Source organism: Exophiala viscosa, assembly GCF_022695815.1.
Source record: "Exophiala viscosa unplaced genomic scaffold EDD37scaffold_2, whole genome shotgun sequence".
NCBI lineage: Eukaryota > Fungi > Ascomycota > Eurotiomycetes > Chaetothyriales > Herpotrichiellaceae > Exophiala > Exophiala viscosa.
The window spans coordinates 1250020-1271624 of NW_026944354.1; the positions used below are offsets into that span (position 1 = coordinate 1250020).

The 21605-nt window shown below is 50.6% G+C and overlaps 9 protein-coding genes across 9 annotated transcripts; 4 read left to right on the forward strand and 5 right to left on the reverse strand.

Moving 5' to 3' along the window:
- Window positions 1-1495: 1495 nt before the first annotated feature.
- EDD37DRAFT_646706 (uncharacterized protein) lies at window positions 1496-2891 on the reverse strand (the record flags this gene model as incomplete). The annotated part of the gene is made up of 2 exons (XM_062817768.1): window positions 1496-2636; window positions 2689-2891. The coding sequence occupies 2 exons, from the start codon at window positions 2889-2891 to the stop codon at window positions 1496-1498; spliced, it is 1344 nt and encodes a 447-aa protein (XP_062672899.1).
- A 2859-nt stretch (window positions 2892-5750) lies between these two features.
- On the forward strand, window positions 5751-6512 carry EDD37DRAFT_245480 (DNA-directed RNA polymerase III subunit C19). Its single transcript, XM_062810633.1, has 4 exons — window positions 5751-6010; window positions 6078-6169; window positions 6217-6293; window positions 6361-6512. Exons 1-4 carry the CDS (start codon window positions 5924-5926, stop codon window positions 6483-6485), a joined length of 381 nt encoding a protein of 126 aa, XP_062672900.1. The 5' UTR covers window positions 5751-5923; the 3' UTR covers window positions 6486-6512.
- Window positions 6513-6571: 59 nt separating this feature from the next.
- EDD37DRAFT_646708 (NADH dehydrogenase 1 alpha subcomplex 6) lies at window positions 6572-7157 on the reverse strand (the record flags this gene model as incomplete). Its single annotated transcript, XM_062817769.1, has 5 exons — window positions 6572-6583; window positions 6636-6743; window positions 6798-6944; window positions 7000-7061; window positions 7115-7157. The coding sequence occupies 5 exons, from the start codon at window positions 7155-7157 to the stop codon at window positions 6572-6574; spliced, it is 372 nt and encodes a 123-aa protein (XP_062672901.1).
- A 133-nt stretch (window positions 7158-7290) lies between these two features.
- EDD37DRAFT_245533 (imidazoleglycerol-phosphate dehydratase) lies at window positions 7291-8489 on the forward strand. Its single transcript, XM_062810635.1, has one exon. The coding sequence runs from the start codon at window positions 7464-7466 to the stop codon at window positions 8241-8243; it is 780 nt and encodes a 259-aa protein (XP_062672902.1). The 5' UTR covers window positions 7291-7463; the 3' UTR covers window positions 8244-8489.
- EDD37DRAFT_245485 (histone-fold-containing protein) lies at window positions 8390-9356 on the reverse strand. The gene is made up of 2 exons (XM_062810634.1): window positions 8932-9356; window positions 8390-8882 (listed from the first exon to the last, which is right to left on the reverse strand). The coding sequence occupies exons 1-2, from the start codon at window positions 9044-9046 to the stop codon at window positions 8536-8538; spliced, it is 462 nt and encodes a 153-aa protein (XP_062672903.1). The 5' UTR covers window positions 9047-9356; the 3' UTR covers window positions 8390-8535.
- A 198-nt stretch (window positions 9357-9554) lies between these two features.
- Window positions 9555-10555, forward strand: EDD37DRAFT_646711 (derlin-1; the record flags this gene model as incomplete). Its single annotated transcript, XM_062817770.1, has 2 exons — window positions 9555-9950; window positions 10001-10555. The coding sequence occupies 2 exons, from the start codon at window positions 9555-9557 to the stop codon at window positions 10553-10555; spliced, it is 951 nt and encodes a 316-aa protein (XP_062672904.1).
- Window positions 10556-14281: 3726 nt separating this feature from the next.
- Window positions 14282-15784, reverse strand: EDD37DRAFT_245609 (uncharacterized protein). Its single transcript, XM_062810636.1, has one exon. The coding sequence runs from the start codon at window positions 15637-15639 to the stop codon at window positions 14401-14403; it is 1239 nt and encodes a 412-aa protein (XP_062672905.1). The 5' UTR covers window positions 15640-15784; the 3' UTR covers window positions 14282-14400.
- A 424-nt stretch (window positions 15785-16208) lies between these two features.
- On the forward strand, window positions 16209-18435 carry EDD37DRAFT_621135 (catalase). The gene is made up of 3 exons (XM_062815982.1): window positions 16209-16691; window positions 16741-17609; window positions 17674-18435. Exons 1-3 carry the CDS (start codon window positions 16467-16469, stop codon window positions 18056-18058), a joined length of 1479 nt encoding a protein of 492 aa, XP_062672906.1. The 5' UTR covers window positions 16209-16466; the 3' UTR covers window positions 18059-18435.
- Window positions 18436-21596, reverse strand: EDD37DRAFT_587341 (uncharacterized protein). The gene is made up of 3 exons (XM_062814472.1): window positions 21080-21596; window positions 20844-21023; window positions 18436-20795 (listed from the first exon to the last, which is right to left on the reverse strand). The coding sequence occupies exons 1-3, from the start codon at window positions 21155-21157 to the stop codon at window positions 18570-18572; spliced, it is 2484 nt and encodes an 827-aa protein (XP_062672907.1). The 5' UTR covers window positions 21158-21596; the 3' UTR covers window positions 18436-18569.
- Between the last annotated feature and the right edge of the window lie 9 nt (window positions 21597-21605).

A 21605-nucleotide genomic window follows, 5' to 3' on the forward strand; every position in this document is an offset into this window, starting at 1 on the left:
AAATTGTAGGCAGCTATCTTGCAGAGGTTCGATCTACTAAGCCTCGATGTCTTGATCTTCAGGCTGCTGATCCCCACTCTAGACGCTATCGCTTCTTGAGACTGCTCTATCTTTATCGAGATGTCTCTTCGCGTGTAGTGCGAAATGCTGTGATATCAATGCTGCATGGAGGTGTCCGATACCAGCTGTAGAAGCAACGCACAAAGTTGGATAGAATGATACGGTGGTTGTGGTTGGAGAACGAGAAAAACACCCGAAGAGATTCACCCTCGGTCCTCACAGCCTTGCCTACCCCTACGGTAGTTTCCCCAATTTCGAGGTACAAGTTTTGGGGAACATACAATTGGAGAAAGACTTTGTCTGACCATAACATGCCAGATTAAGCAGCTATTTTACCCGTTGATGGCTACGAAAAAACTTGCCAGACATAAAATATCATCCACACTCACTAGACCTTGTTAGGTAGGTAGTGACTGTGAAGCCCATTACCTGTTATGCAGTCCGCTCTATCAAGTAGTGTACGAGTACAGTTGGAATTTGAACAGAGGCTGAGGTAGCTACCGGTGTGGAAGGCCCAGCAGCTATCTGAGGCTGAAGTCCTGTAAAATGAGTGGCGCTGCGCTCTTGAGAAAAGTCGTGATCAAGATCATGATTCGATGAATATATCTTGATATTTATTCCCCACAATATCGGTTCAAGTACATGCTCAACACTCAACGGTCAAATCGGAAGGTCTCCTGTTTGTATGGATGCGACTACATTATACGAACACAAAAAGCTACTGTTGAACAGCCCTGTTACCTGAGGTGAGTGTAATCGATGCATATTCAATTCGCCTGGAATATCTTGTCTGGGCAGATGCTCCACGCCCAACTCGAAAGGCACCCAGGTCCACGAACTACCGGCGCTACAGAAATACAGAATTCTTATGCTGTGACTCAATATTCCTGGCTTGTAGGGAAGTGGTAGAAGTACTTCCGAAAGGCTGTGTCACTTGACTGAACTTTTTTGACCGCCGCGAAACAGCATACATGGTATGTAGCAAGATCAATGCTTTTCTAGGTGAATCTGTCCTACTATGCTGAGATACCTCGTTCCGGATCCCATCTAAGAGGGGCCACAAACACCAGCATCAACAATCAAAAAACATAACCCATGCATACCCTGGTGTCCTCTCACCATGAACGCATGAGATCCTGTCCTTTCCTGCCCGTCCAGTCGTCGCTCAATCATTGTGGTATATTAAAAAAATAGTCCCAGTCCAGCCAGTCCTTTTGGTCATTACACATTCCCTCGCATTCGTGCAACAAAAAGCAGAGTTCAGCAGACTTCGCCCATCACAAAGAGAGTCGGCAGAAGAATATTGACCCTTCAATCCGCTCAAAGAAAGGTCATCCACCTCATTACGCCACATAGCGCCATCGCGTTTAGGAGATTCGAATGAAATCCACCCAATATTGACAAATTGAAAAAGTGCGCAGGGGTTTATCAGGCTTCAAGAGTGGAAAAGATCCCATGCTCTTGCGCATAAGCTCAGAAATTCGTCCTTTTTCGCCCTTTGAGTGGCCGGGCTGTCTCGTCCTTCACCGAATGGTCCACTGGGCCGGATGCGGTCTGGTCCAGTGCCCAGTGGTGGGCTACTTCCCTCCTCATATTCGTTGCGGCTTCTTCTTCGGCCTGCTTGGTGGCTGTACGGTGGATACTTTTGAGGAGTCGAATGGTCCTTGTGTCCAATGTGCGGCGAAGGAGGCGTTGGAGGCTGATGACCCCCATAGTGGACGATCTTAGGTAGGAGCTCCTCACGTCCTCCGATCATGTCGTTAACAGCATCTTCTGCCGATCTGTACTCTCGTGGTCGCTCGAATTGTAGTCCGCCAGGCTGAGACATGGGATGGGCAGTTTGAGGTGGAAATCCCGGAGACGGCATCGGTGGTCCGTGGATTTGGGAGGGAGTCGAGTTCGCATGCAGAAAAGGCGGCCGAGCTGGACCAGGGTTGAGCTCGCTGGCACCGAAAACGTCGGCGATTGGGGGTAGTCGGTTATTGGTCTGAATGGCGGGCATATGATGGATGTGAGAGTTTTGCGAGTTCGCTGGGTGGTCGTTAAATTGTCTTACCGAAGTATGGATCTCCTGTCTTCCGGTAAATGTCTGATTCAAAGGGGCTGACTGAATGACACGTTCGTTGGCAAATCTCTCAGCTGCAGGAGGCACGATTGATAGTCCTGGCGGAGGCCTTTTCTTTGAAGTGGTAGGGGTCTTGGCTGTAGAAGTACCTGGCTCACTGCTCTTTCCTGTATCCGGACCATCACCTCGAGCAGATTTGAGCAGTCTTGCTTGGATTATTGATCGCTGCTGATCTCTTACACTCATGCTACGCTCAAGTTGCTCTCGCATGGCCGGGTCCTGTGTTGCGAAACCTGGCGACAGACAAGCCAACCCAACATCATGTATGACCAGTCCATCTCTTGCAGTCATGGGTGTTGCTGAGGGACGAGAGTTGAGCCCAGTGGACATTGAAGCAGTGTTGGTGTTCAAATCCAATTTCTTGGGCCTGTGACGAGTACTTGGTTGGAGTGAAGGAGATGAAGGAGGCTCTTTCTTCACGATGATCTTGGGACGGTCCGAGCTTCTAACACTGTGGAGTAAAGATCAGTATGTGCTTGTTTGTAAGATCGTAAAACACTCACGAGTTCGGAGACCGTTTGCCATCGGACGGTGTCTTTTCATTCTGAGATGTACCCATTGCTTCTAGAGGCACAACCGAGTCGGATGTTCTGTCTCTTGGAGCATGACTCGTAGATGGAGCCAACGGCGGATAGCTTCTGGGACTGATATTCCGGTCCATCGGTGGCAGCGGAGTCATCGCTGAAGATGCCACTGCAGTCGACATGGCAAGGCTGATAGGTTGGTAAGGGAGTAAATGGGTATATGTTGGCTGACAGATTTGTCACGGCTTGTCCCAAATATCTATCCGGCTCTTTTTGTTCTTGCTGGACGTTATGTCGAAGTGACAACGTACTCTGCTGCCGGTCAGGCTGGCGCAGAGAAAAAAGCAAACTAAACGAGTGGCCTCGCAGACGTGGAGCCGCGAGAGAGGGTAGCGTACGGCGGTTCGACGACGAGCTGCTGCAGCTGAACCTCGATCTTGAAGCGAATGACCGGGAGGGCGACAAGAAGGACCTTGGACGCGAGATGATACCCTGCCTGGGAGGACGGAAGTGGGATGGAAAGGGAATGGGACGAGAAAGCAACGAGCGGCTAGGATGTCTATGAGAGACGCGGGCCTTGCAGTAGTCCAGCAGGTGGTGATGGAAGAAGGAGGGAGAAAAGGGTAAAGAGGGCGCGGGAAAAACAGGGCTAGAAAGCGAGAGACAATGACAGGGTGATGGATTAAATCGAGGGACGTGGATCAAAAAAGGGTGGACGTCTGAGGAATAGGTGTGGCACAGACACCAAACTGGGGACGCCGCCAACGCCAGGATTTTCAGATTCGACTTTCCGCTGGTCACTTCTGCCACTTTTCCTACTGTTTTAGGTGTCAGGTCCAGCCGCAGACGTCCTTGGGAAGCAAGACTTGACCTATGATTAGCCGAAAGACGAAGCCCACCAGCACCTAACTGGGCACGGTGACCCCGGTGTTTCTTGACGAGAGTTTCAGGGATCGTTCAGGAGCGGGCAGTCAGCTTCTAGCCTAGCGACGCCTAACGTTAGTAGCCCCGAAAAACTGCGGATAAGGCCATGCAGCCGCAGGCCGTAAACCATCCATGAACTGCTTTTCCTTCTCGATACCTTCCGTTTCGGACTTCGAATAGTTTGCACCACCATTGACCAAATACGAGTACAATAGTAAGGCCTGACCCAGCATCATGCAGACTCGCGTTGCGTTGCAAATACTTCCTGAGTGAGCATCTTGATCAACTCCTTGACTGCCCAAATGTGCAAACGCTTCAGTCTGCGTTAAGGGGGCTTCTCCTTCTCTTGTCGCGCACGGTGCGGCAGACAGTGTTTCATGTTCGAAAGGCTGCGTCCAAGCTCAACAGAAAATGGCCCCTCATAAGGATCGTGCTTTCGCTTGTCGCACTTGCCCCCGCAGACTCATTGCGCGTTTGGACAAGAGTGCGCGGTCCCCGTTCTCCTTTTGATGCCCTTCCGATGCTTGATGGTTTTGTGTCACTATTGCCGTTGTAAAGAATGGCCCTCTCATAGTGCTTGGTGGGTGACCCGGATGCTCGGATTCACGCGGCAGTCCAACGATCAGCCTCTTACGGAATGCTTGTCACACGTTGCAGTCGGGTTAAGACCATGCTTAAGTATTGGATCGCCTGGAGAGACCTGCAGATAACTGCCGCCAAAGAGGGAGAGTCCGATACCCTCATTGGATCCTCGTGCTCCGAGGTTCGAAGCGAGGGTGCTCAGAGTACATTTCCCAGATGCAATATTAGGCTGTAGCCTGTCAGCCCAGCTGTCAAGGTTCCCATGTCCAATAATTTTTCGTCGCATACATGCTTTTCGAGACGTTGCATAACTATGACGGGAGGTGTGTTGTGAGAAAAGCATCTCTGGATGATCGAGTCTCATATCCTCTCGATGCCTGCGAAGCAAACAGAAGGACGAGCCTAGCCCACCTGCTGAAACATTCTAGTGGCTGATCGTGTTGCGACGATGGCACGACGCCTAAGGCTGAAGGATTCGGAAAACCCCAGCTAAGATCCTTATGGAGCACGGAGTAATTAGCAGGCCCCTCATCGTCATGACAGCACTGAAACATGCGTCCAGACTATCACTGCTTATCCTGATAGTCGCCAAATAAATCATAAGATCGTTCAATACAACTTATCGTCTGATTCTGGAAGATGGTGTATTGCTGCTGTCATTCTGCTTCCACACAAGCAGAATTTTCTTGTCGAACTTGCATTGGGTCAATGGTCTCACTTGTATCTCGCTAGTATCAAGAAAGGATGATCCCCGTCGACCCCAGGCGAGCCACGAGGCATTCCAAAAAGCATCAAGATGAGCGAATGATGGCACGAGTTGAAACGCCCAACGCAAGGACTAGTCCTTGTAGCGACCCCTGATCCTGGTATCGCTTGGGCCGCCAGCGAAGTCCACTTTTATCGATAGAGTATCATATTGCGCACTCGATGATTCGTCATACGGTCGTAAAGGTGGAATAAATTTGTTGCGTCCTTCTGTCCTGGTTGAAATAAAGCCTCCTACGTCTGGCTTCTTCAGGTGCATGTTCGATTGCTTCGTTGTTCCAGCGGCGTCTGCACCGAGTACTAACATGTACTTCGGGTCGCATACCCAATAATAGTAGTCAATGGATGGGGTTTGCCAGACTGTGCAGAACCAATGCTTACGGAAAGCTGCGCGCCGAGGCACGATCACACCCTTAAGTCCACATTTACATGTGACGGTGGTGTGTATCTGTAGGGCACAAGTTTTGTGTCGATCGTCAATCCCGTGTCTGGTAGAGATATGTCAAACTTCGGTATCGATGGGTGCAATATCTATGATAAGTATTCGGCAGGTGGCATATGCGCATACTATAGCAGTGGTCCTCAGAGAAAAGTTGTGGCAGCAATGCATGTTGGCTTGAATGTTCTGACGGTTGCGCGCGCAACATTAGACCCGTCCAGTGTTTGCGGGCGTGACAAGGTTACATATAAATAGAAAGGGACAGAGAAGTTATAAATGCCGTCAGAAAAATGCATATTCCAGATATGTATTTCCCCAGATTGTGGTTATCATTCTATCTTGAAAAAACGAAGCCTCATTTCCCAGAGCCTTGCCGCCACCCATATTCTTGGCGGCAAGGCTGCGCTAGTTATCTTATGGCAAGGCTTGATATTTTCCATGAAAATCGTCTCTGTAGGCATTTCGAAGAAACTTCAGTAGCGCAACGAGGAGACAACCGCAATCATGTCGGAACACGACGTTCAAATGGCAGACGAGGAGTTTGACCCTGGCGAGGAAATATTGTTGGGTGGTGCCAGAAAATTGGTTATGGTACGGTCTCACGAACAAATTATCCCAAACCTTTAGTGAGCCGGTGGCTAATATCACGACCCAACAGCTTCCTGGTCATTCTTCACACGCAGCATCATTCCAGATCGAGAAGGAAGATCACACCCTGGGGAATGCTTTACGGTATTTTGTAAACAAAAAGTATGGCACATTCCCGCCTGTCGATCGTCCAATACTGATTGCTAAAGCCCGGACGTGGAATTCTGCGGATATACCATTCCACATCCCTCGGAGACTAAAATGAACATTCGCATTCAGACGTGGGGTGAGTTTGACCGGGGCGATGCCACTACCCTGCCTGACCACAGGATCCATGAACTGACTTGGAGCAGAAGATACCAAGACCACTGCGGCCGATGCCCTACGGAAAGGGCTCGAGGATATGATGGAGGCCTGCGATGTGATTTCGGCCAAGTTCACCGAAGCAAGGGACCAGTTTGACGCAGCGCAATCGTAACAGTTCATCGAATTTTCATGTTGCATTGCGATGGCGCTTGGGTGGTTGGTCCAACTATGTACAATGATCGCTTCGAGGAAATGCTTTCAATTCCGTCCCTGGACATATTGTTAGTTCCTGCAGTGTTATGATCTTTGGTGGAGGTTGTACCTCGAGGAAGCCGGATATGAAGTTCTTGGGTAATCTGGCATTTTCATCCTCTTCATCCCTCCAGTATTTCATGACATGTGTTTGTTGTTTCCAGAAGTTTAATGTTTCCTGCAATTGCCTTCTGTCAGATTGCCCTCCACATGATCTTGAAGATGGACCAACCTGGAACTCTGCGTTGCTCTGCTGTAGAAGCACATCCACCGCCTGCAACTGGTTGACGTATCTGTGCTTCTCGTATTCTTGTCTGACCTTCGTTCGGACCTTCGACACAGGCATGTTCAGCGAGTACATTTGTTGTATCTCAGGACCCTGTCTCTTTTCTCAGCAACATATCCAGCTTGCACGTTAACAGATTAAAGCATACAGCCCTAAGCCATTCGCGGTATGATTTCAGGACGCGTCGGCGCGCATCTCCCCAGTTGACGGCTGTGAACGAATTAGCTCTCCGCAGGTGATTACTAGTATTGACTTTGACGTACATGACCGCGACGCCTGCGCCAGATATGTTGGGTTGATTGTCATGTTGAAGAGCTTTTCTACTCACAACACCAAAGTGCAAGCATAAATCCTGGAGTAGAATCTACTTGCAGTCCGCTGCGGCGCGATGTCAACGTCCTGAATTGAGCGGAGCTTTGGAGTTTCGGCTAACTTGCTGCTCTTTCACAGCCAATAGACAGGACGTAGTTCGTGATGTGGAGCCTTTGCCGTCATCTCTTCTATGAAATCTTTCGGTCAAAGCATTGACTTCTTCTCCCGGGATATTGTGAACTCAGCACATCAGATTGTGATATCAGAAGTGCCGAATCAGACAGACACTCTACACACAACATGGGATCGATAGAGAGGAAAGAGACATCACAGGTGTCGAGACGCACCCACGCTCTCTCTCGCATCACCAACGAGACCAAGATCCAAGTCTCTCTCTCAATTGATGGAGGCGCACTGCCAGCTTACGAACAATCGGAGACCTTCCCTGCACTTATACCGGCCCCACAAAAGGAAACATATCCAGATGTTCTCGTTCCTTTACCAAAGTCACATCACGCGACGCAAATAACAGCTACCCAGCAAATCGCCATCTCAACCGGGATTGGTTTTCTGGACCACATGCTTCATGCTTTCGCAAAGCATGCTGGCTGGTCTTTGGCCATCAGAGCCTCTGGAGACCTGATCATCGACGACCATCACACCGCCGAGGACGTATTTCTTGCCGTCGGTTCGGCTTTCAATGCTGCATTGGGTAAACGGACGTCTCTAGTCCGCTTCGGCCGTGGTGATGCGCCACTCGACGAAGCACTGTCATGGGCCGTCATTGACCTTTCGAACCGACCTTACAGTGTCATTGACTTTGGCTTCACGAGGGAGAAGATTGGGGATCTCAGCACAGAGATGCTTACCCACGGCCTGGAAAGTTTTGCCCAAGCAGCCAGTGTGACTTTACACATCAAGTGCGTTTACGGTCACAACAACCACCACAGAGCAGAAAGTGCTTTCAAGGCTCTCGCCGTTGCTTGCAGACAGGCTTGTGAGCGAAGAGCTGAGGGTGCTATTGGCAGCGGAGATGTCACAAGCACGAAAGGTGTGCTCGGATCTAGTGTCAACGGTTGAGAAGGATCTTTCTCAACTCTCGTGTCATGTTTAGTATCTTGTATATAAGTACTTTGCGCGTCCTCTGCGATTGCTGCATTGGAGAAAGCCAACAACTGAACGCTCATAAACATCAAGAGTTGCCAAACCACAGTGACAATGCTGTGGGAATCACGGTAGCCAACAGCCAACAAATGCCATTCAAAATGCGTCATCCCAACGCAAACCCGTACTGTTGATCAATGATAGAGGTACACCCAACACCTTGCAAAATCATACATGCGTGAAGCAATGACAAAGCCCAACCCATCTCCTAGCCTAGACCACCCCAGGCGCCTCTGATCCTCCGCGCCAACTGGATATCCTTTTGCATTATCGTCACTCGTTTCGCATGTATTGCACACAAATTCGTGTCTTCGAACAGGTGCACCAGGAAAGCTTCACTGGCCTCCTGCAGCGCTTGAATTGCCTGACTCTGCCATCGAAGATCTTGCGCCGCGCTGAAGGGGAGTATGTCGAGTGCGATTTCGCGTACTAGCCGCGCGAAGGGTAGTTTAAGGATGAGTAGTTCTGTAGATTGCTGGTACCGTCGAATTTCTCGAAGTGCCGTTGTGCCAGGTTTGTATCGGTGCGGTCTTCTCACGGGTATAGGGTCGCCAGCTGTGTCTCAAGTCAGCGCAGTTTACACAAGCTGCACGATCTCACTCACGCTGCGCTCGTGGCCGACCTCCAGCACTTTTTCTGCTTCCTGTTGGTCGCTTGTTCTGCCCTTTGGCCGGTGTGGGAGGCCCGGAGCGCCGCCTGACGTTCTTGGTCTGAGCCATTGTGCTGGACAGTGGAGTGCTGCTACCGGAGTTGAAGCATCAAGGATTTGTATGTACTCGAATTTGTTCAATGCGGTCCAGGTCGACTCCGGCGCAATTTCTTCGGTACAGAGGGGGAGCGTGTGCGACAGTCTTCGGCGGGGTGGTGATACAGTGACCAAGCAATTTGCTATCTGTTCGGGTCGCTTGCTAACGTGAAAATGACTGTTACTTTTGTGGTGTAGTGTTTGCGCAGTCAAAGGTTGGTGCATATGTCTGGAGATATTGCTCGGGTGTCGCGTTGTGCCGCGATAATCGCGTCAAGTCGAACGGCCTGCCAGAAATGGCGTAGGCGTACACTTCTGGGGAAAGGCCGCCAAACTACGCCATCGATACCCTTTGGGTTGGGGGGCGGACCACTCACATTCCAGCCTCAGAACTGCGATCCGAACATCCCCAGAACGTCGAGCTGCGCGGCCTCACTGTTACTTGAAGTGGCCACCTTCCATCTTCGCATTTCATTGTCTACATGAACCTTTCGTTTCCCACATTATCGCCAATTCCGCCTCCAGACAAGTACCATCATGATTACTCCGACCTGCGCTCTCCAGTCCTAACTCAATCCGTCCTCTCTCCTATCTACACAATCGTTCAAAGTCCCGAGTTCTTCGCTGATTTCTCCCGAATCATCCTACCCTTCTTCCAACTCATTCCTTGGACTATGGCTGCGCTACTTGGAAGAGGAGGCGAAGAAGCCTTAGGCCAGCTGGGCCAGTTCCCGTTGGAACAGTGGTTCTTTGAGATGCCACCGTGTACCCGATACTGGACGACTGCCACAGTCGTCACATCCATTCTGCTACAGTGCAAAGTCATCACACCATTCCAGCTGTTTTATTCCTGGCGAGCAGTTTACTATAAATCGCAGGTGAGTGGATCGCCTCCGCAGTCTGTCGCAAGAGCGCTGACAAGTCGTAGTACTGGCGACTGATAACGACATTTATATACTTTGGACCACCGTCACTGGATCTGGCCTTCCATGTGTTCTTTCTTCAGAGATACTCCCGACTCCTGGAGCAAGGATCCGGCGCCTCGCCAGCAGTGTTCTCTTGGCTACTTCTGTATGCCTGCACGTCGCTCCTAGCGCTCAGTTCCCTCACCACCTCGATCCCGTTCCTTGGTTCGGCATTATCCAGCACTCTCGTGTACATCTGGTCCAGGCGCAACCCTGATACACGGCTCAGTTTCCTTGGTGTCCTTGTGTTCAGTGCGCCCTATCTGCCTTGGGTCCTCATGGGCTTCCATATGTTCATGCATGGCAGCGTTCCCAAAGATGAAATCCTTGGTGTGATTGTGGGACATGTTTACTATTTCTTTGCGGACGTCTGGCCAGGTCTGCACGAGGGACAACGACCGATGGACCCTCCAGAGTTCTGGGTCCGCTTATGGGAAGGTCGACGAGCCGAAACTGCCGAAAGAAACATTGATGGTGACGTGGCAGCAGCTGCTGCACGACCCGGCGAGGTCCGATAAATGAGGCTATACAGTTAAAACTATACGACTGGCTTGGGTGGCCTTTCCCTATTGCCTTCGATGCAGAACGACATACGACTAACGCAGAATCTGTTCCTTCACTGTGTATACCACTAATGTTCGCCAAGTGGTGTATCATTCCAGATCTTTCTACGTCGAATCTCTCTTTAGTAGAAGAGAGTCGTAGACATGCTCGATGTTGAATAGAGCTGGACAACATGTCATGTTTCTCGAGGTATCACATTTTCGGTCGTCCTGCCGAGGCTGTCTTGAGCGATACAGGCCGCCCAAATCACTATGTCCCCACTACCAGGCATCACAGACGAGACGGTACCTCTTGGTGCTGCCTGCCGGGGCTTCTGGCCGTCTGAAAGCGAAAGCCACCGAATTCACGGTCCCAAATTACGAGACTATGCCAGCAGATGAAATTTCAACATTGCTGTACCAACCCCATGACCTATGGGCCAGGGTCGGTCATCAAGAACTTTGTTGAACAATTCTCAAGGTCACAGCGGCAAATTGCCAAACGAGCGAAACAGAAGTCTCGATCAGATCAAGATCGGACTCTTCCGATTGCATGATCTCTGGTGGCCATGTTGTGTTTCCCCCTTCCGCAACCGTTATGCGGATCCCGGTTGCTCATACGCCCTGCAAAAAAACGGTTTTTCTGTCACGAACGGATCTGACTCAACAAACTTTGTACGAAACCACTTCGAGTGCTTGCCGCAAAGGCGGCATCACTCGTGTGGTCTGCGATTAGTACACTTGGTTCGAAGATTTGCTGGTTGAAAGGATGGATGCGTTAACGGCAGTCCCATCTGCGGCGAAGTATGCGCTTGGTTGAATGAGGCTCAGGATGGTGATCGTCGCTGTACCAGATATATGCATCCAATACCAGTCTTTTCTGCCTGTTCGACGGCTGCCTTTCCTGAGATCTGCTCGACTTTGTCTCCACCAGACTGGTTTGAATTGAGTAATCTGATCTTGAGCAGTCCTCGTGGAGTTGATCTCTTGGCCCTGTTCTCAGTCTATAAGTATCTCGCCTCTCCCCCAGTTCCTTCCTCTTTCTTTTTCATTCCAACACACTCGCCCAAACAAACCGAACAGGTAAGTCACTTATTCTTAAAAACTGAGGCGCCTCTTCCAGGACAAGCTGGCCTGGTATGCCTTATGGCTACCAGGGCTGTTCGTCGCCGCGGTCTGGAAGAGGCGGGTGGTTGGAGTGCCATGATGAGAGCGCGTAATTTGCTCGACTTTATTCATACCATGGCCGGGTCCTCAGACTTTCAGAAACGTCGTTCTCTGTCAATTGTTGGCTGACACTGATAGACTCATTGAATCTTTTCATCATCGTCGAGCTTTATGCTCGGCTTTGGAGAAGAGAGTCGACCTTACAACATGCGAGAACAGTTGAGGCTCACAGTCGTCGTCATCTATCTGTTGTTGACCAATAATGCCGCTTCCCCCAGGGTTGCTTGCTGTCGCTTCGTGTTGCCCTCTTGTGTATGTCGTGCCACATGAGTCGTACGATGTTGATCTCTACTATGTGCATGACTCGTCACGTAACTACAATAATTTCCTGCACCCAGACTTCCAACTCTACTTTGACTCCTTCTGTTCATCTCCCCATCTCTGCACGAAATAAATCCTACTTGATCTGTAGGACGATGATGACATCGAAGTCCTGAGTAAAACACAACTCTGCCCCGCCGTGACACTCTCACCCCTACAGCATAGGACAATCTGCTCTGAGAATTACGCCCTACCCTTCACTCAGCCCAACTTTGTATGTTGCGGACTTCAATTCCGCTTGCGATCACGAACGTTGCGAAGGTGTTGCCTATATCGCACAAGGTATGTGACGTTACGACGATTATTCAGATCATTGCGGAGCCTTTTTCACGCTGAGCCTCTGGACCCAGGCTTTTGATCGTGCAGTTGGGTGTTGGATCTGCTATGGTATTGGTTGTGCTCGTCCCGAAGGTTTGGTACCAGGCAGCATCGTTCGCCGCGTTGCAGATCACTGATCTGATCTTGTTCGACCGTTGGACGTTTACTGTCATCTCCGCTGGCTGATCCGCACCAACCGTTGGATATCACCCAAATACCCACTAGTTGTTCTTTTGAAGAATATGGTACCACACCCCTTCTCCGATCTAATTCTGAGCAACCTTTGGATCTTTACCTGACAATTCACTGCCTGTTCTGATCTTTTCGGAAGGAAGTCTGATGTTGCCAAGTCCCAGGTTGATCTGATGTCCTCTACTTGGGTATAATTATCTGGCTCTCCCGCCGTTTTCTCGTTCTCATTCCATCACTCTTTCATATTTTCTTTCACACCACTTCCACACTTTCTTCTTCTCCCATCCCTTCACCTGGAGCTGCCGACCCCTGGCCAGTGCCTTTTGGGAAGTTGCAGCAGTAATGCTCAGCACCTATAAGCACTGGTAGAAGGATCGGCCGATGCCTCAAAGGCCAGTGTCTGTTGGTTAAGTTGCAGCAGTGATGCTCAGCTTCCATCAGCACTGGTACTTACAGGGTCGGCCGATGCCTCAAGGAGTCGGCATCGTCCCCCTCCGTTCATCGTCGACGAAGCTCATTTGCGTGCCGGCCTTGGGCGCCACGCGAAGAGTCATGCCAGGCAACTGGCAGCTCATTAGCACTGGGACAGGGCTGGCCGCCCACACCTATCCCAAGGTGTGGTGGGAACGCGTCGTCGACGATGAACGTCTACTTCTACATCTTTTTTGCCCCTTTGCCCTTTACCTTTTTCTTTCCTTCTCTTTACCGTCCCTCATCTTCTTCCTTCTCTCTCTCTTCTATACCACCTAACTTCTTCCATCTTCTTTCTACCCTACCTACCACCTACCACCCCTTACCGACCGCCTACTACCGACCACCGACAACAACCACCAACCACCAACAGCCAACAGTCAATACAGTCAATCACCCACAACCAACCTACCTACGAACCTTCTTACATACCTTATTCTTATCTCCCTCCTATTCTTACCTCTTCCTATTCTTACCTCCTCCTAGTCTTACCTCTTCCTATTCTTACCTCCTCCTAGTCTTACCTCTTCCTATTCTTACCTCTTCCTATTGTTACCTCTTCCTATTCTTACCTCTTCCTATTCTTACCTCTTCCTAGTCTTACCTTCTCCTATTCTTACCTCTTCCTATTCTTACCTCCTCTCATTCTTACTACCTCCTATTTTTATCGTCTCTTGCCTTAGCTTCTTATTCATACACCTTTTATTCTTATCTTCTCACTATCCTACCTTCTTTCCTCCTCTTCCTAATGTTGCCATCTTTATTCTCCTCCGTCTTGCCCTTGCCCTTCCTATGTGCTTGCACATCTGCCTTCTGGCAACGTATCTGAGGCCTTACACTCCCGCTTCGTGATACATTTTCTTTGTGATCTTAATCGTGTCTGAGGCCTTACACTTCTGCCTCGTGACGCGTCATTATCCTTTTCATCATTGTCTTTGCCTTGTGCAAAGCTTTGGAGAAGAGGTGCAACAATTTTTGGAATACCATCTTAGCCTTATCATCATTGTCTTTGCTACATGCAAAGCTTTCGGGAAGAGGTTCAAAGTCTTTCATCTTTTCTTGTTGTTGACACATGGACACAAGTTCCATTGTTGTTATGCATTGCCACTCGTCACCGCACCTGACAGGTCTTATTGCACTCTACAGGTACGTATCAATGTACATGCAGGATGACTCAACATGATTTCTACAGACTTCTTCATTACTTCATGGGGTATCTAGTTTATCATGGCCCGCTAAGCAAAACACTCTAGTATCGCTCAATTCCAAAACAGCACAACCCTGAACGCTACTCAATAAACATATGGCGGCGGCGCGTAATGTACATCCTCCTCGACATAACCCAGCAGTGGATCAAAAGTACGGCCACTAATCACCGACTCGGGTTGCGCAGGCCGCAGCGTGACAGGCAGACTGAAGTCCGCGTTGTAGGCACTCTTCGCGCCATCACTGCCCATAATTTCGAATTTCATGGCTAAATCGAGCGTGTAGCTGACTTTCAACAGACCTGTCGATACTGACGGACCTGTCGCAGACTCTGGGAGAAGAAGATTCAGCTCCATTTGCGTGGTGTACATCGTGTCCTTATTGCTCGTCGAATTGTACAGTGGCGGCAGCACAGGGGCCAATGTCTGCTTCGATACTGTGGCGCTGTCCACTCTTGACTCGACTGCTGAGTGTCCCGTGGTGAAAGTCTTCCTGGCGTACCATTGCGTTTTGACCGAGCACCTGAGCGAGTCGATCTGGGATTGTGCTTGTCGACGGGCATGCGGAGGGATTCTGACGTTGACGGAGACGGGGATGCATAGACTTCGGCAGCCTGTAGCCAGTCGAGATGAGTCGGATAGGATGTAGCCGAGCTTCTTGGGCATGTGAATGCTGACTTCGGGCTGGGAGTGCGAGTTGATGAGTCGCAATGCGCGCATATGTGGCTTTGCGATCCGCTCGACCAGGCTGAAGTGGCTTTGCGACGCTACTTCCGCTTCGAGCGGTGTCTGAAGCGAAGAGACGTCGACTGGGCAGGTTACTTTGCGGACTACCTTGCTTGATGCGGATTGTAGGAACTCGGCCTCGAGCCAGTATACCACGTCGCATCGACCCTGAACGAGATGTCGGTTGGTCGTGGCTGTAACTTGAGTGACGTATGTGTTGCCCTTGAGAGACATGGAAGGTACGAAGCCATCGAATGCGGCGCAATGAGAAGATTTGCACAAAACGTTTGGCATGGGACAGATGAAGTCGAGATGTTGTTCCTCGGTATGATTGCGCGACGCCGAGTATGCGGGTTTGAAGTCCAGGTTTGACATTACTTTGATTGAGGAGGACAGGTTTTCAACGGCGACTTGTGATCCGATCTTGGTGCGTATGGCGCCTTGTAGACGGATCGTGACTTGATCGAAGGAGTTGTCTTGGTTGAATATCGAGATGCGACCGTGCAGTCTTAATCTCTGGCTCTGCGATAAGGCTTTGAGGCTTGAAAGCGAGTCCTCAACGGCAGATACGCCGAGGACCTGTACTGTTGGTGTCGACATCTCTATGCGAGTGCGTAGACACGCGTTTCAATGTGGTGGATCTATGGTAGAGCGATATGGAGACTTGATTGAGGGTGACCTACCGTCAGGATACCCACGGGGACTCGATAAGTCTTATACATTCTTGACAGCAGTCATCAAGCCCAGCTGTTGAATAGATAAGGCCGAGCAACGGCCACGGAGACCCACGGCGAAAATAATATGCGGAGGATGGTGCAGATACTTCCGTCATTATCGTTTTTCAGGTACAGATTCATCTCAAATCTGTCAGGGGCCAGCTAATCAGATTCCTATTCTACCCGTAGAAAAAGACGTGCGAAATTTAGCAACGTCAGCGCGAGTTGGTAAGAAGGGCGAAAGTAGATCTGGCCGTCAACCGGAGAAAAGATTTGACGGGGGATTGCCACATATGGATTGCGAGAGCGATGCACGTGCGACCTCGCTACTCGCAGGATCTTGCTAAATACGGAAGCCAAGAGCGATGGATATTCGCTTGTCTCGCCAGATTAACCGACCTCACGCATGTTACAAAGCAGCAAGTAACAACTTCCTTATGCGCGCCTTGCACTCAACATCAACATCGTTGCTCAAATAGGAGATACTGGTTTCGTCAGCACTGCGGTGACCAACGCTTACGAGTCGATGCGACAATGCCGTGATTGCCGTGAAATGTCTGAGAAGTTGCTCACAGGGTAAGGAGAGTACATACATATATCAACCAAGATGGCCGCCGTCATGGGGTTGAGGTTCGAACGATATCCCAAACCGACACAAGACTGCCGCGTGCAATTATCGCAGAAGCAGCCGAAGAGACCCAGACGACCACCATGACAACCGCAGCTCCCCTATACACGACTTCGAATGGTCGGCCAATCACCTATGCCACCGCATCACAAACAGTCGGCAGCCATGGACCCATCCTCCTCCAGGACTTCCACCTCATCGACCTTCTCGCACACTTTGACAGAGAACGTATCCCCGAACGGGTGGTCCATGCCAAAGGCGCAGGAGCATTCGGTGAATTCGTCGTGACCCACGACATCACTGACCTTGTATGACTTACCTCCCTCTCGAAACCATTTGATGCTGACGCATGCCTAGACCTCTGCCGACATCTTCAGTGCCGTGGGCAAAAAGACCAAAGTCGCTGTCCGCTTCTCGACGGTCGGCGGCGAAAAGGGCTCCTCCGACTCAGCACGCGACCCTCGCGGCTTCGCCATCAAGTTCTACACGGAAGAGGGCAATTGGGACATTGTGTGCAACCACACGCCCATCTTCTTCATCCGCGACGGTGTCAAGTTCCCAACCTTCATCCACACACAAAAACGCAACCCGCGCACGAATCTTAAGGATGCGACCATGTTCTGGGACTTCTTGTCCAGCAATCAAGAATCAGTACACCAAGTCGTCCAGCTCTTTTCAGACCGTGGCACGCCCGCCTCATACCGTAACGTTGACGCCTTCTCGGGCCACACCTTCAAATTCACCAAAGCGGACGGCACATTCAAGTACGTCAAGTTCCACTTCAAGACGGACCAGGGCCACAAGGACCTCACGAACGAAGAAGCCGCGGAGCTCAGCAAGACGAACCCAGACCACGCAACGGAGGATCTCTTCGAAGCCATCCAGCGCGGCGAGTTCCCAAGCTGGACTCTCTATGTGCAAATCCTTGACCCCAAAGAGGCCGAAAACTTCCGCTTCAACATTTTCGATGTCACAAAAGTGTGGCCACACTCCGACGTACCCTTACGGCCCGTAGGGAAGATGACCCTCAATCACAATCCAGACAATTACTTCGCGGAGGTCGAGCAATTGGCCTTTTCGCCCGCACACCTGATCCCCGGCGTTGAACCTTCCGCCGATCCCATGCTGCAGGCCAGACTGTTCTCGTACTCCGACACGCACCGCCACCGTCTGGGCGTGAATTACCAGCAAATTCCCGTGAACAAGCCTCTGCATGCATTCGCGCCGTAAGTCTTGCCCTCCCCCCTTTACTCTCTCCCGCCAACATCATGCTAATTTGAACGCGCACAGCTTCCAACGCGACGGCTCAATGGTGACATCCACCAACTACGGCTCCCTTCCCAACTACCCGTCTCCCCTGAGACCCAACACGTACGCACAGATCGACACCACGCTCCAACACGAGACATGGGTCGGCCAAGCAGTGTACAATCTCCAGCCCGTGACGGACGAGGACTTCGTCCAGGCGAACAGTCTGTGGGAAGTGCTCGGTTGCACACCCAATCAGCAGGACCATCTTGTCCACAATATCTCCGTGCACTTGTTTGCCGCGATCAAGCCTGTCCGTGATCGCACGTACGGTATGTTCGAGCGCGTGAATCCCACGCTGGGCATGAGAGTGAGAGAAGAAACCGAGAAGGTCCGAAAAGGGAAGGGGTTGAGTTCCAATGAGTAAGGTTTACTCACGGTTGACTTGGCGTACGTCGTTTTATCTGCTTTTCGTTCCACTCACTCCCACTCTTACATATACTATGTCGAGACGACTGCATGATATACCTGAATATGTTATGACCCTGTAATGATTTCACCTCCATGCAAAGGGACCAACTGTAAATGTCCACGGTTTCTTCTCCACGTAATCACGGAAACGATGCTTCACAGCGTGGGCCTCGCCCTCGCACACTCAACCTGGTTAGTCTTGAGGATGGAGGTATCGCGTCGGAATCGACCGCTCGCATAAGAGGAGTTCAAAGGTCTCTTGTTAGTCCGAGAGAAACTTATATCCGGTGGTGTCACGCAGTCAGGGATCGGCTTAGGAACGATCAAGTTCTGGAGCAGATTGTGCATGTCCCTTAAAGCCATTAGATTATGCCGTAACTCATTATATACAAATACAATATCCAAGACTGGCCAAGCTTCCGACACATCTCGACACATATTCTGACGACGCATTGAGTCTGTCCTTTTTAATCAATTTCTCGAATTTCACCGTCCCAACCCCATTGATCTCTCAGCTCCCTTACTCTTTGTGCTGTCGAAGCTCCCGTCTCCTTCTCGATGTTACCCAAAAGTTCCAGGACCACGACCCTATCGTCTCTCTCTTCGAAGCACAACCCAGCAAGGTAAAGTGAATGAACCATCTGGCGGGCCACGGCAGGCGGAGGCTTTCCCAGCGCGATGCCACATATTTGCCGACTGTGATATTCCAGTTCCTCTGAGACCTTTCGGAACATGCGTATCCGATTGGCTATATTCCTCGTATCGCCTTCGTCGACCGGCTGATTCAATAAAAGCAAGATCTGGGCGAAGTGATAAAGCTGTAAAGCTGCAGCACACATAGCGACGCTGAAGAAGATTCTGGTGAATCGCGGTCGCTGTTCCGAAGGTGGCTCAAATGGATGTTGCGAGCCTGCGCCCATCATTGCATATGGTTGAAAGGTAAATGGCAGATTATCGTACCATTCCTCGAGCTGCCGTCGCAACATCTTCCATCGAGCAATTCGTGTTTGGATCGGGGTTGGCGTGCCAGCCTCTGAGGCAGACTTGAACCCTACTGTGCCCGGAGTCTCAAACATTTGCGGAGTGCCGGTCGTGCTGTTCGAAGACTCGTCCTGAGGAGCAACAAAGTTCATGACCCGTAGTACTATCCAGATGAGCGTACACGCCACCACGTCTTCCCTGTCTCCGGGTTGGTTGAAGACGATGGTGCTTATGGGTGCGGAAGGATCATTGTAGGTAAGCGTTCCATCTTCAGTCAGTGGTAGACCAGCGGCTTTGAACATGGTCAAATTGTCCGGGTCAAGCTTGGTCTTGGAGTGGTTGATATAAGCTGCAAGATAGTCAGCTCGAGCGAAATTCCAGAATGCCGCTCGACCGGCTTTCATGGATATGAAGGGCCCCGGTCGGAGACTCGGCGCAGACATGGCTTGAGGGAGGATCTTAGTCTCCAAAAGAGCCTTAAAACCATCGAGATGCTGGGACCAGTCGTCCGTGGGATTGTCGACTGACTCGTATAGGGAGAAGACTGATATGGCGGCGACTAGAGCTTCCATATCAGCACCATCCGTGGTTGCTTGTCTGCTGATGCGTCGTCTCTTGTTGGTTACACCCAGTGTGGACGAGTCTTTACTGCTCGCATCGGACAAATTCCTCACAGCGTTATATCTCGAAGCATGGCCGGTCAAGTCGTTGCTGGTATCACTCAACCAACGTTGCAGGAAGATTCTCAAGTACGAGATGCCTCTGTCGTAGTAATTGGCGGCCTTGTAGAACCAATCTGTGTGTTGATCCACGCCGCCATCTCCTAGAATAGGCAGGAGGTGCTGCAAATCCTCTTTGGCAGCGCCCCTGGCCAGGAGTTGGCCAATTTGATTGGCGGCCACCGCTGCCATTGCGGACCGTAACATGACATTTTGAACCGCTTTCAACGGCACTATCCTGCTAAAGTAGGTGTCCAGGTCAAAGAGATCCATCGACGGAGACACTTCCTGGACGAAATGCCTAGTGAGGCCAGCCAACTCCGTCATTCGTTCATGTAGATATTTCTGGCTGTACTCCGGCCGCTTTCGCCCGCCTTCGGATCCATCGTAAACAGAAGACCTGCCACTAAGCGAGGCATAGTCATTTGTCAGAAAATCTTCGTCAGTTTCAGGCCCAGTAGTGTCTGTGAGGATCACAGGAAGGCCAGGAATGAAACCGCAAGCATTATTGCCCTTGGCATAATAGGTATCAATATCAAGGTCAAAGTAGTCTTCACTGACGTAAGTGTCGGTTTCAGATGGAGCGTACTGCGGTTTCCCTGAGATCAGCTTTGCTGTACTGTGGTCTTGACCATACTGAAGCTGTTCGTGATCGTGTAGAGGATATTGGAAGTTGGATGGCGGGATTAAGGGCGGCACATTCGATGAGGGTTGGGGAGAAGGAGGCGCGAAAATTGGTTGCGGCCGGCGATTGTGTTGAAATATATTGTAGCCTGGGCTTGGTTGGTTGCTGACCCCAAACAGAGGATACTGTACGTTAGGATCGGATGACCTTGCGTTGATCGAGGAGATGCCCGGAAGACTTGGGGAAGACGTGATGGGTGGTGAAATGATCTGAGGAATGGGTGGGTTGGGTTGATTTCGATTTAGATTGCTAGGAGTTGGCCGTGCAGAGGTCTGCTGTGGTTCATTGCGTGCTGGTGTGGCTGTCGTCTGCGACTTGTCAGCATGGAATTGCGTGAGCAGGCCGGAGGGTCTTACAAGATTAAGAGGAGGTGTAGACGTAGCCCCCCTTGACAGGTCTGGAATGGTTTGGAAGGCGCCATCATATTTCCTTCGCACCTTTATGCCTTCATCAAGGAATTTGCGTTCGGTGTCGTAGCCGGTACATGGTCTGCCTAGCTTCTCACACCGCAAACAGCCTGGTAATCTCTTGTCACACTAAAACTATGTCAGCAGGGAATGAAAGTGGCGAGGCTTTGATAGGGCTTCCTCACCTTCACACGACGTTGTCGGCAGGCATGACAGGCTTTCTCGGACACAGCTGCTGCAGTATCAAGAGTGGTGGTTGCCATGCGGGAGAAGGTTCAATGCTTCGCTTGAGGATCCGCCAGAGGGTCAAACGCCCTGGTGTGACAAAGATGGTTCGGCTTCCCCCACAGCGAGTATTTCCCAATTGGGGGTTCTAAAAGACTGCATTAAAGGCAACAAGCCTATGCCAGACAAGATTCGGGACGATTGACGGTATTCAGGGAAGTATATTTCGTGATATCGATATCAATCAAGACATGGCGTTCTCATCTGACAGGAGTTTCTTGGTGGTGGAAGGCGACGGATGTAATGAGAGATGACAGGAAAAGGAAAAGAGTCAGCGAGATTGAAACTGTCCAAGTATGATTGGATCAAGACCACGTGACCGTTCAGACTTCGGCTGCGGATGCGGGTGGAATTAAATACGAGTTTAGGTGTCTTAGATGCAACTCTGACTCGAATTCTCGTCTATGCATTTGTTTCATTATCATT

What these genes read in the sequence shown, in the direction of transcription:
- EDD37DRAFT_245533 (XM_062810635.1), top strand. Translation starts at nt 7,464, where the DNA reads ATGGGATCGATAGAGAGGAAAGAGACATCACAGGTGTCGAGACGCACC.
- EDD37DRAFT_245485 (XM_062810634.1), bottom strand. Translation starts at nt 9,046, where the DNA reads ATGGCTCAGACCAAGAACGTCAGGCGGCGCTCCGGGCCTCCCACACCG. An exon ending in AGGTCGGCCACGAGCGCAGC is followed by an intron (nt 8,883 to 8,931) that starts GTGAGTGAGATC and finishes CTTGAGACACAG; the next exon opens with CTGGCGACCCTATACCCGTG.
- EDD37DRAFT_587341 (XM_062814472.1), bottom strand. Translation starts at nt 21,157, where the DNA reads ATGGCAACCACCACTCTTGATACTGCAGCAGCTGTGTCCGAGAAAGCC. An exon ending in GCCGACAACGTCGTGTGAAG is followed by an intron (nt 21,024 to 21,079) that starts GTGAGGAAGCCC and finishes ACATAGTTTTAG; the next exon opens with TGTGACAAGAGATTACCAGG. An exon ending in CTACACCTCCTCTTAATCTT is followed by an intron (nt 20,796 to 20,843) that starts GTAAGACCCTCC and finishes GACAAGTCGCAG; the next exon opens with ACGACAGCCACACCAGCACG.
- EDD37DRAFT_621135 (XM_062815982.1), top strand. Translation starts at nt 16,467, where the DNA reads ATGACAACCGCAGCTCCCCTATACACGACTTCGAATGGTCGGCCAATC. An exon ending in CCCACGACATCACTGACCTT is followed by an intron (nt 16,692 to 16,740) that starts GTATGACTTACC and finishes ACGCATGCCTAG; the next exon opens with ACCTCTGCCGACATCTTCAG. An exon ending in CCTCTGCATGCATTCGCGCC is followed by an intron (nt 17,610 to 17,673) that starts GTAAGTCTTGCC and finishes GAACGCGCACAG; the next exon opens with CTTCCAACGCGACGGCTCAA.
- EDD37DRAFT_245609 (XM_062810636.1), bottom strand. Translation starts at nt 15,639, where the DNA reads ATGTCGACACCAACAGTACAGGTCCTCGGCGTATCTGCCGTTGAGGAC.
- EDD37DRAFT_245480 (XM_062810633.1), top strand. Translation starts at nt 5,924, where the DNA reads ATGTCGGAACACGACGTTCAAATGGCAGACGAGGAGTTTGACCCTGGC. An exon ending in GTGCCAGAAAATTGGTTATG is followed by an intron (nt 6,011 to 6,077) that starts GTACGGTCTCAC and finishes ACGACCCAACAG; the next exon opens with CTTCCTGGTCATTCTTCACA. An exon ending in CATTCGCATTCAGACGTGGG is followed by an intron (nt 6,294 to 6,360) that starts GTGAGTTTGACC and finishes GACTTGGAGCAG; the next exon opens with AAGATACCAAGACCACTGCG.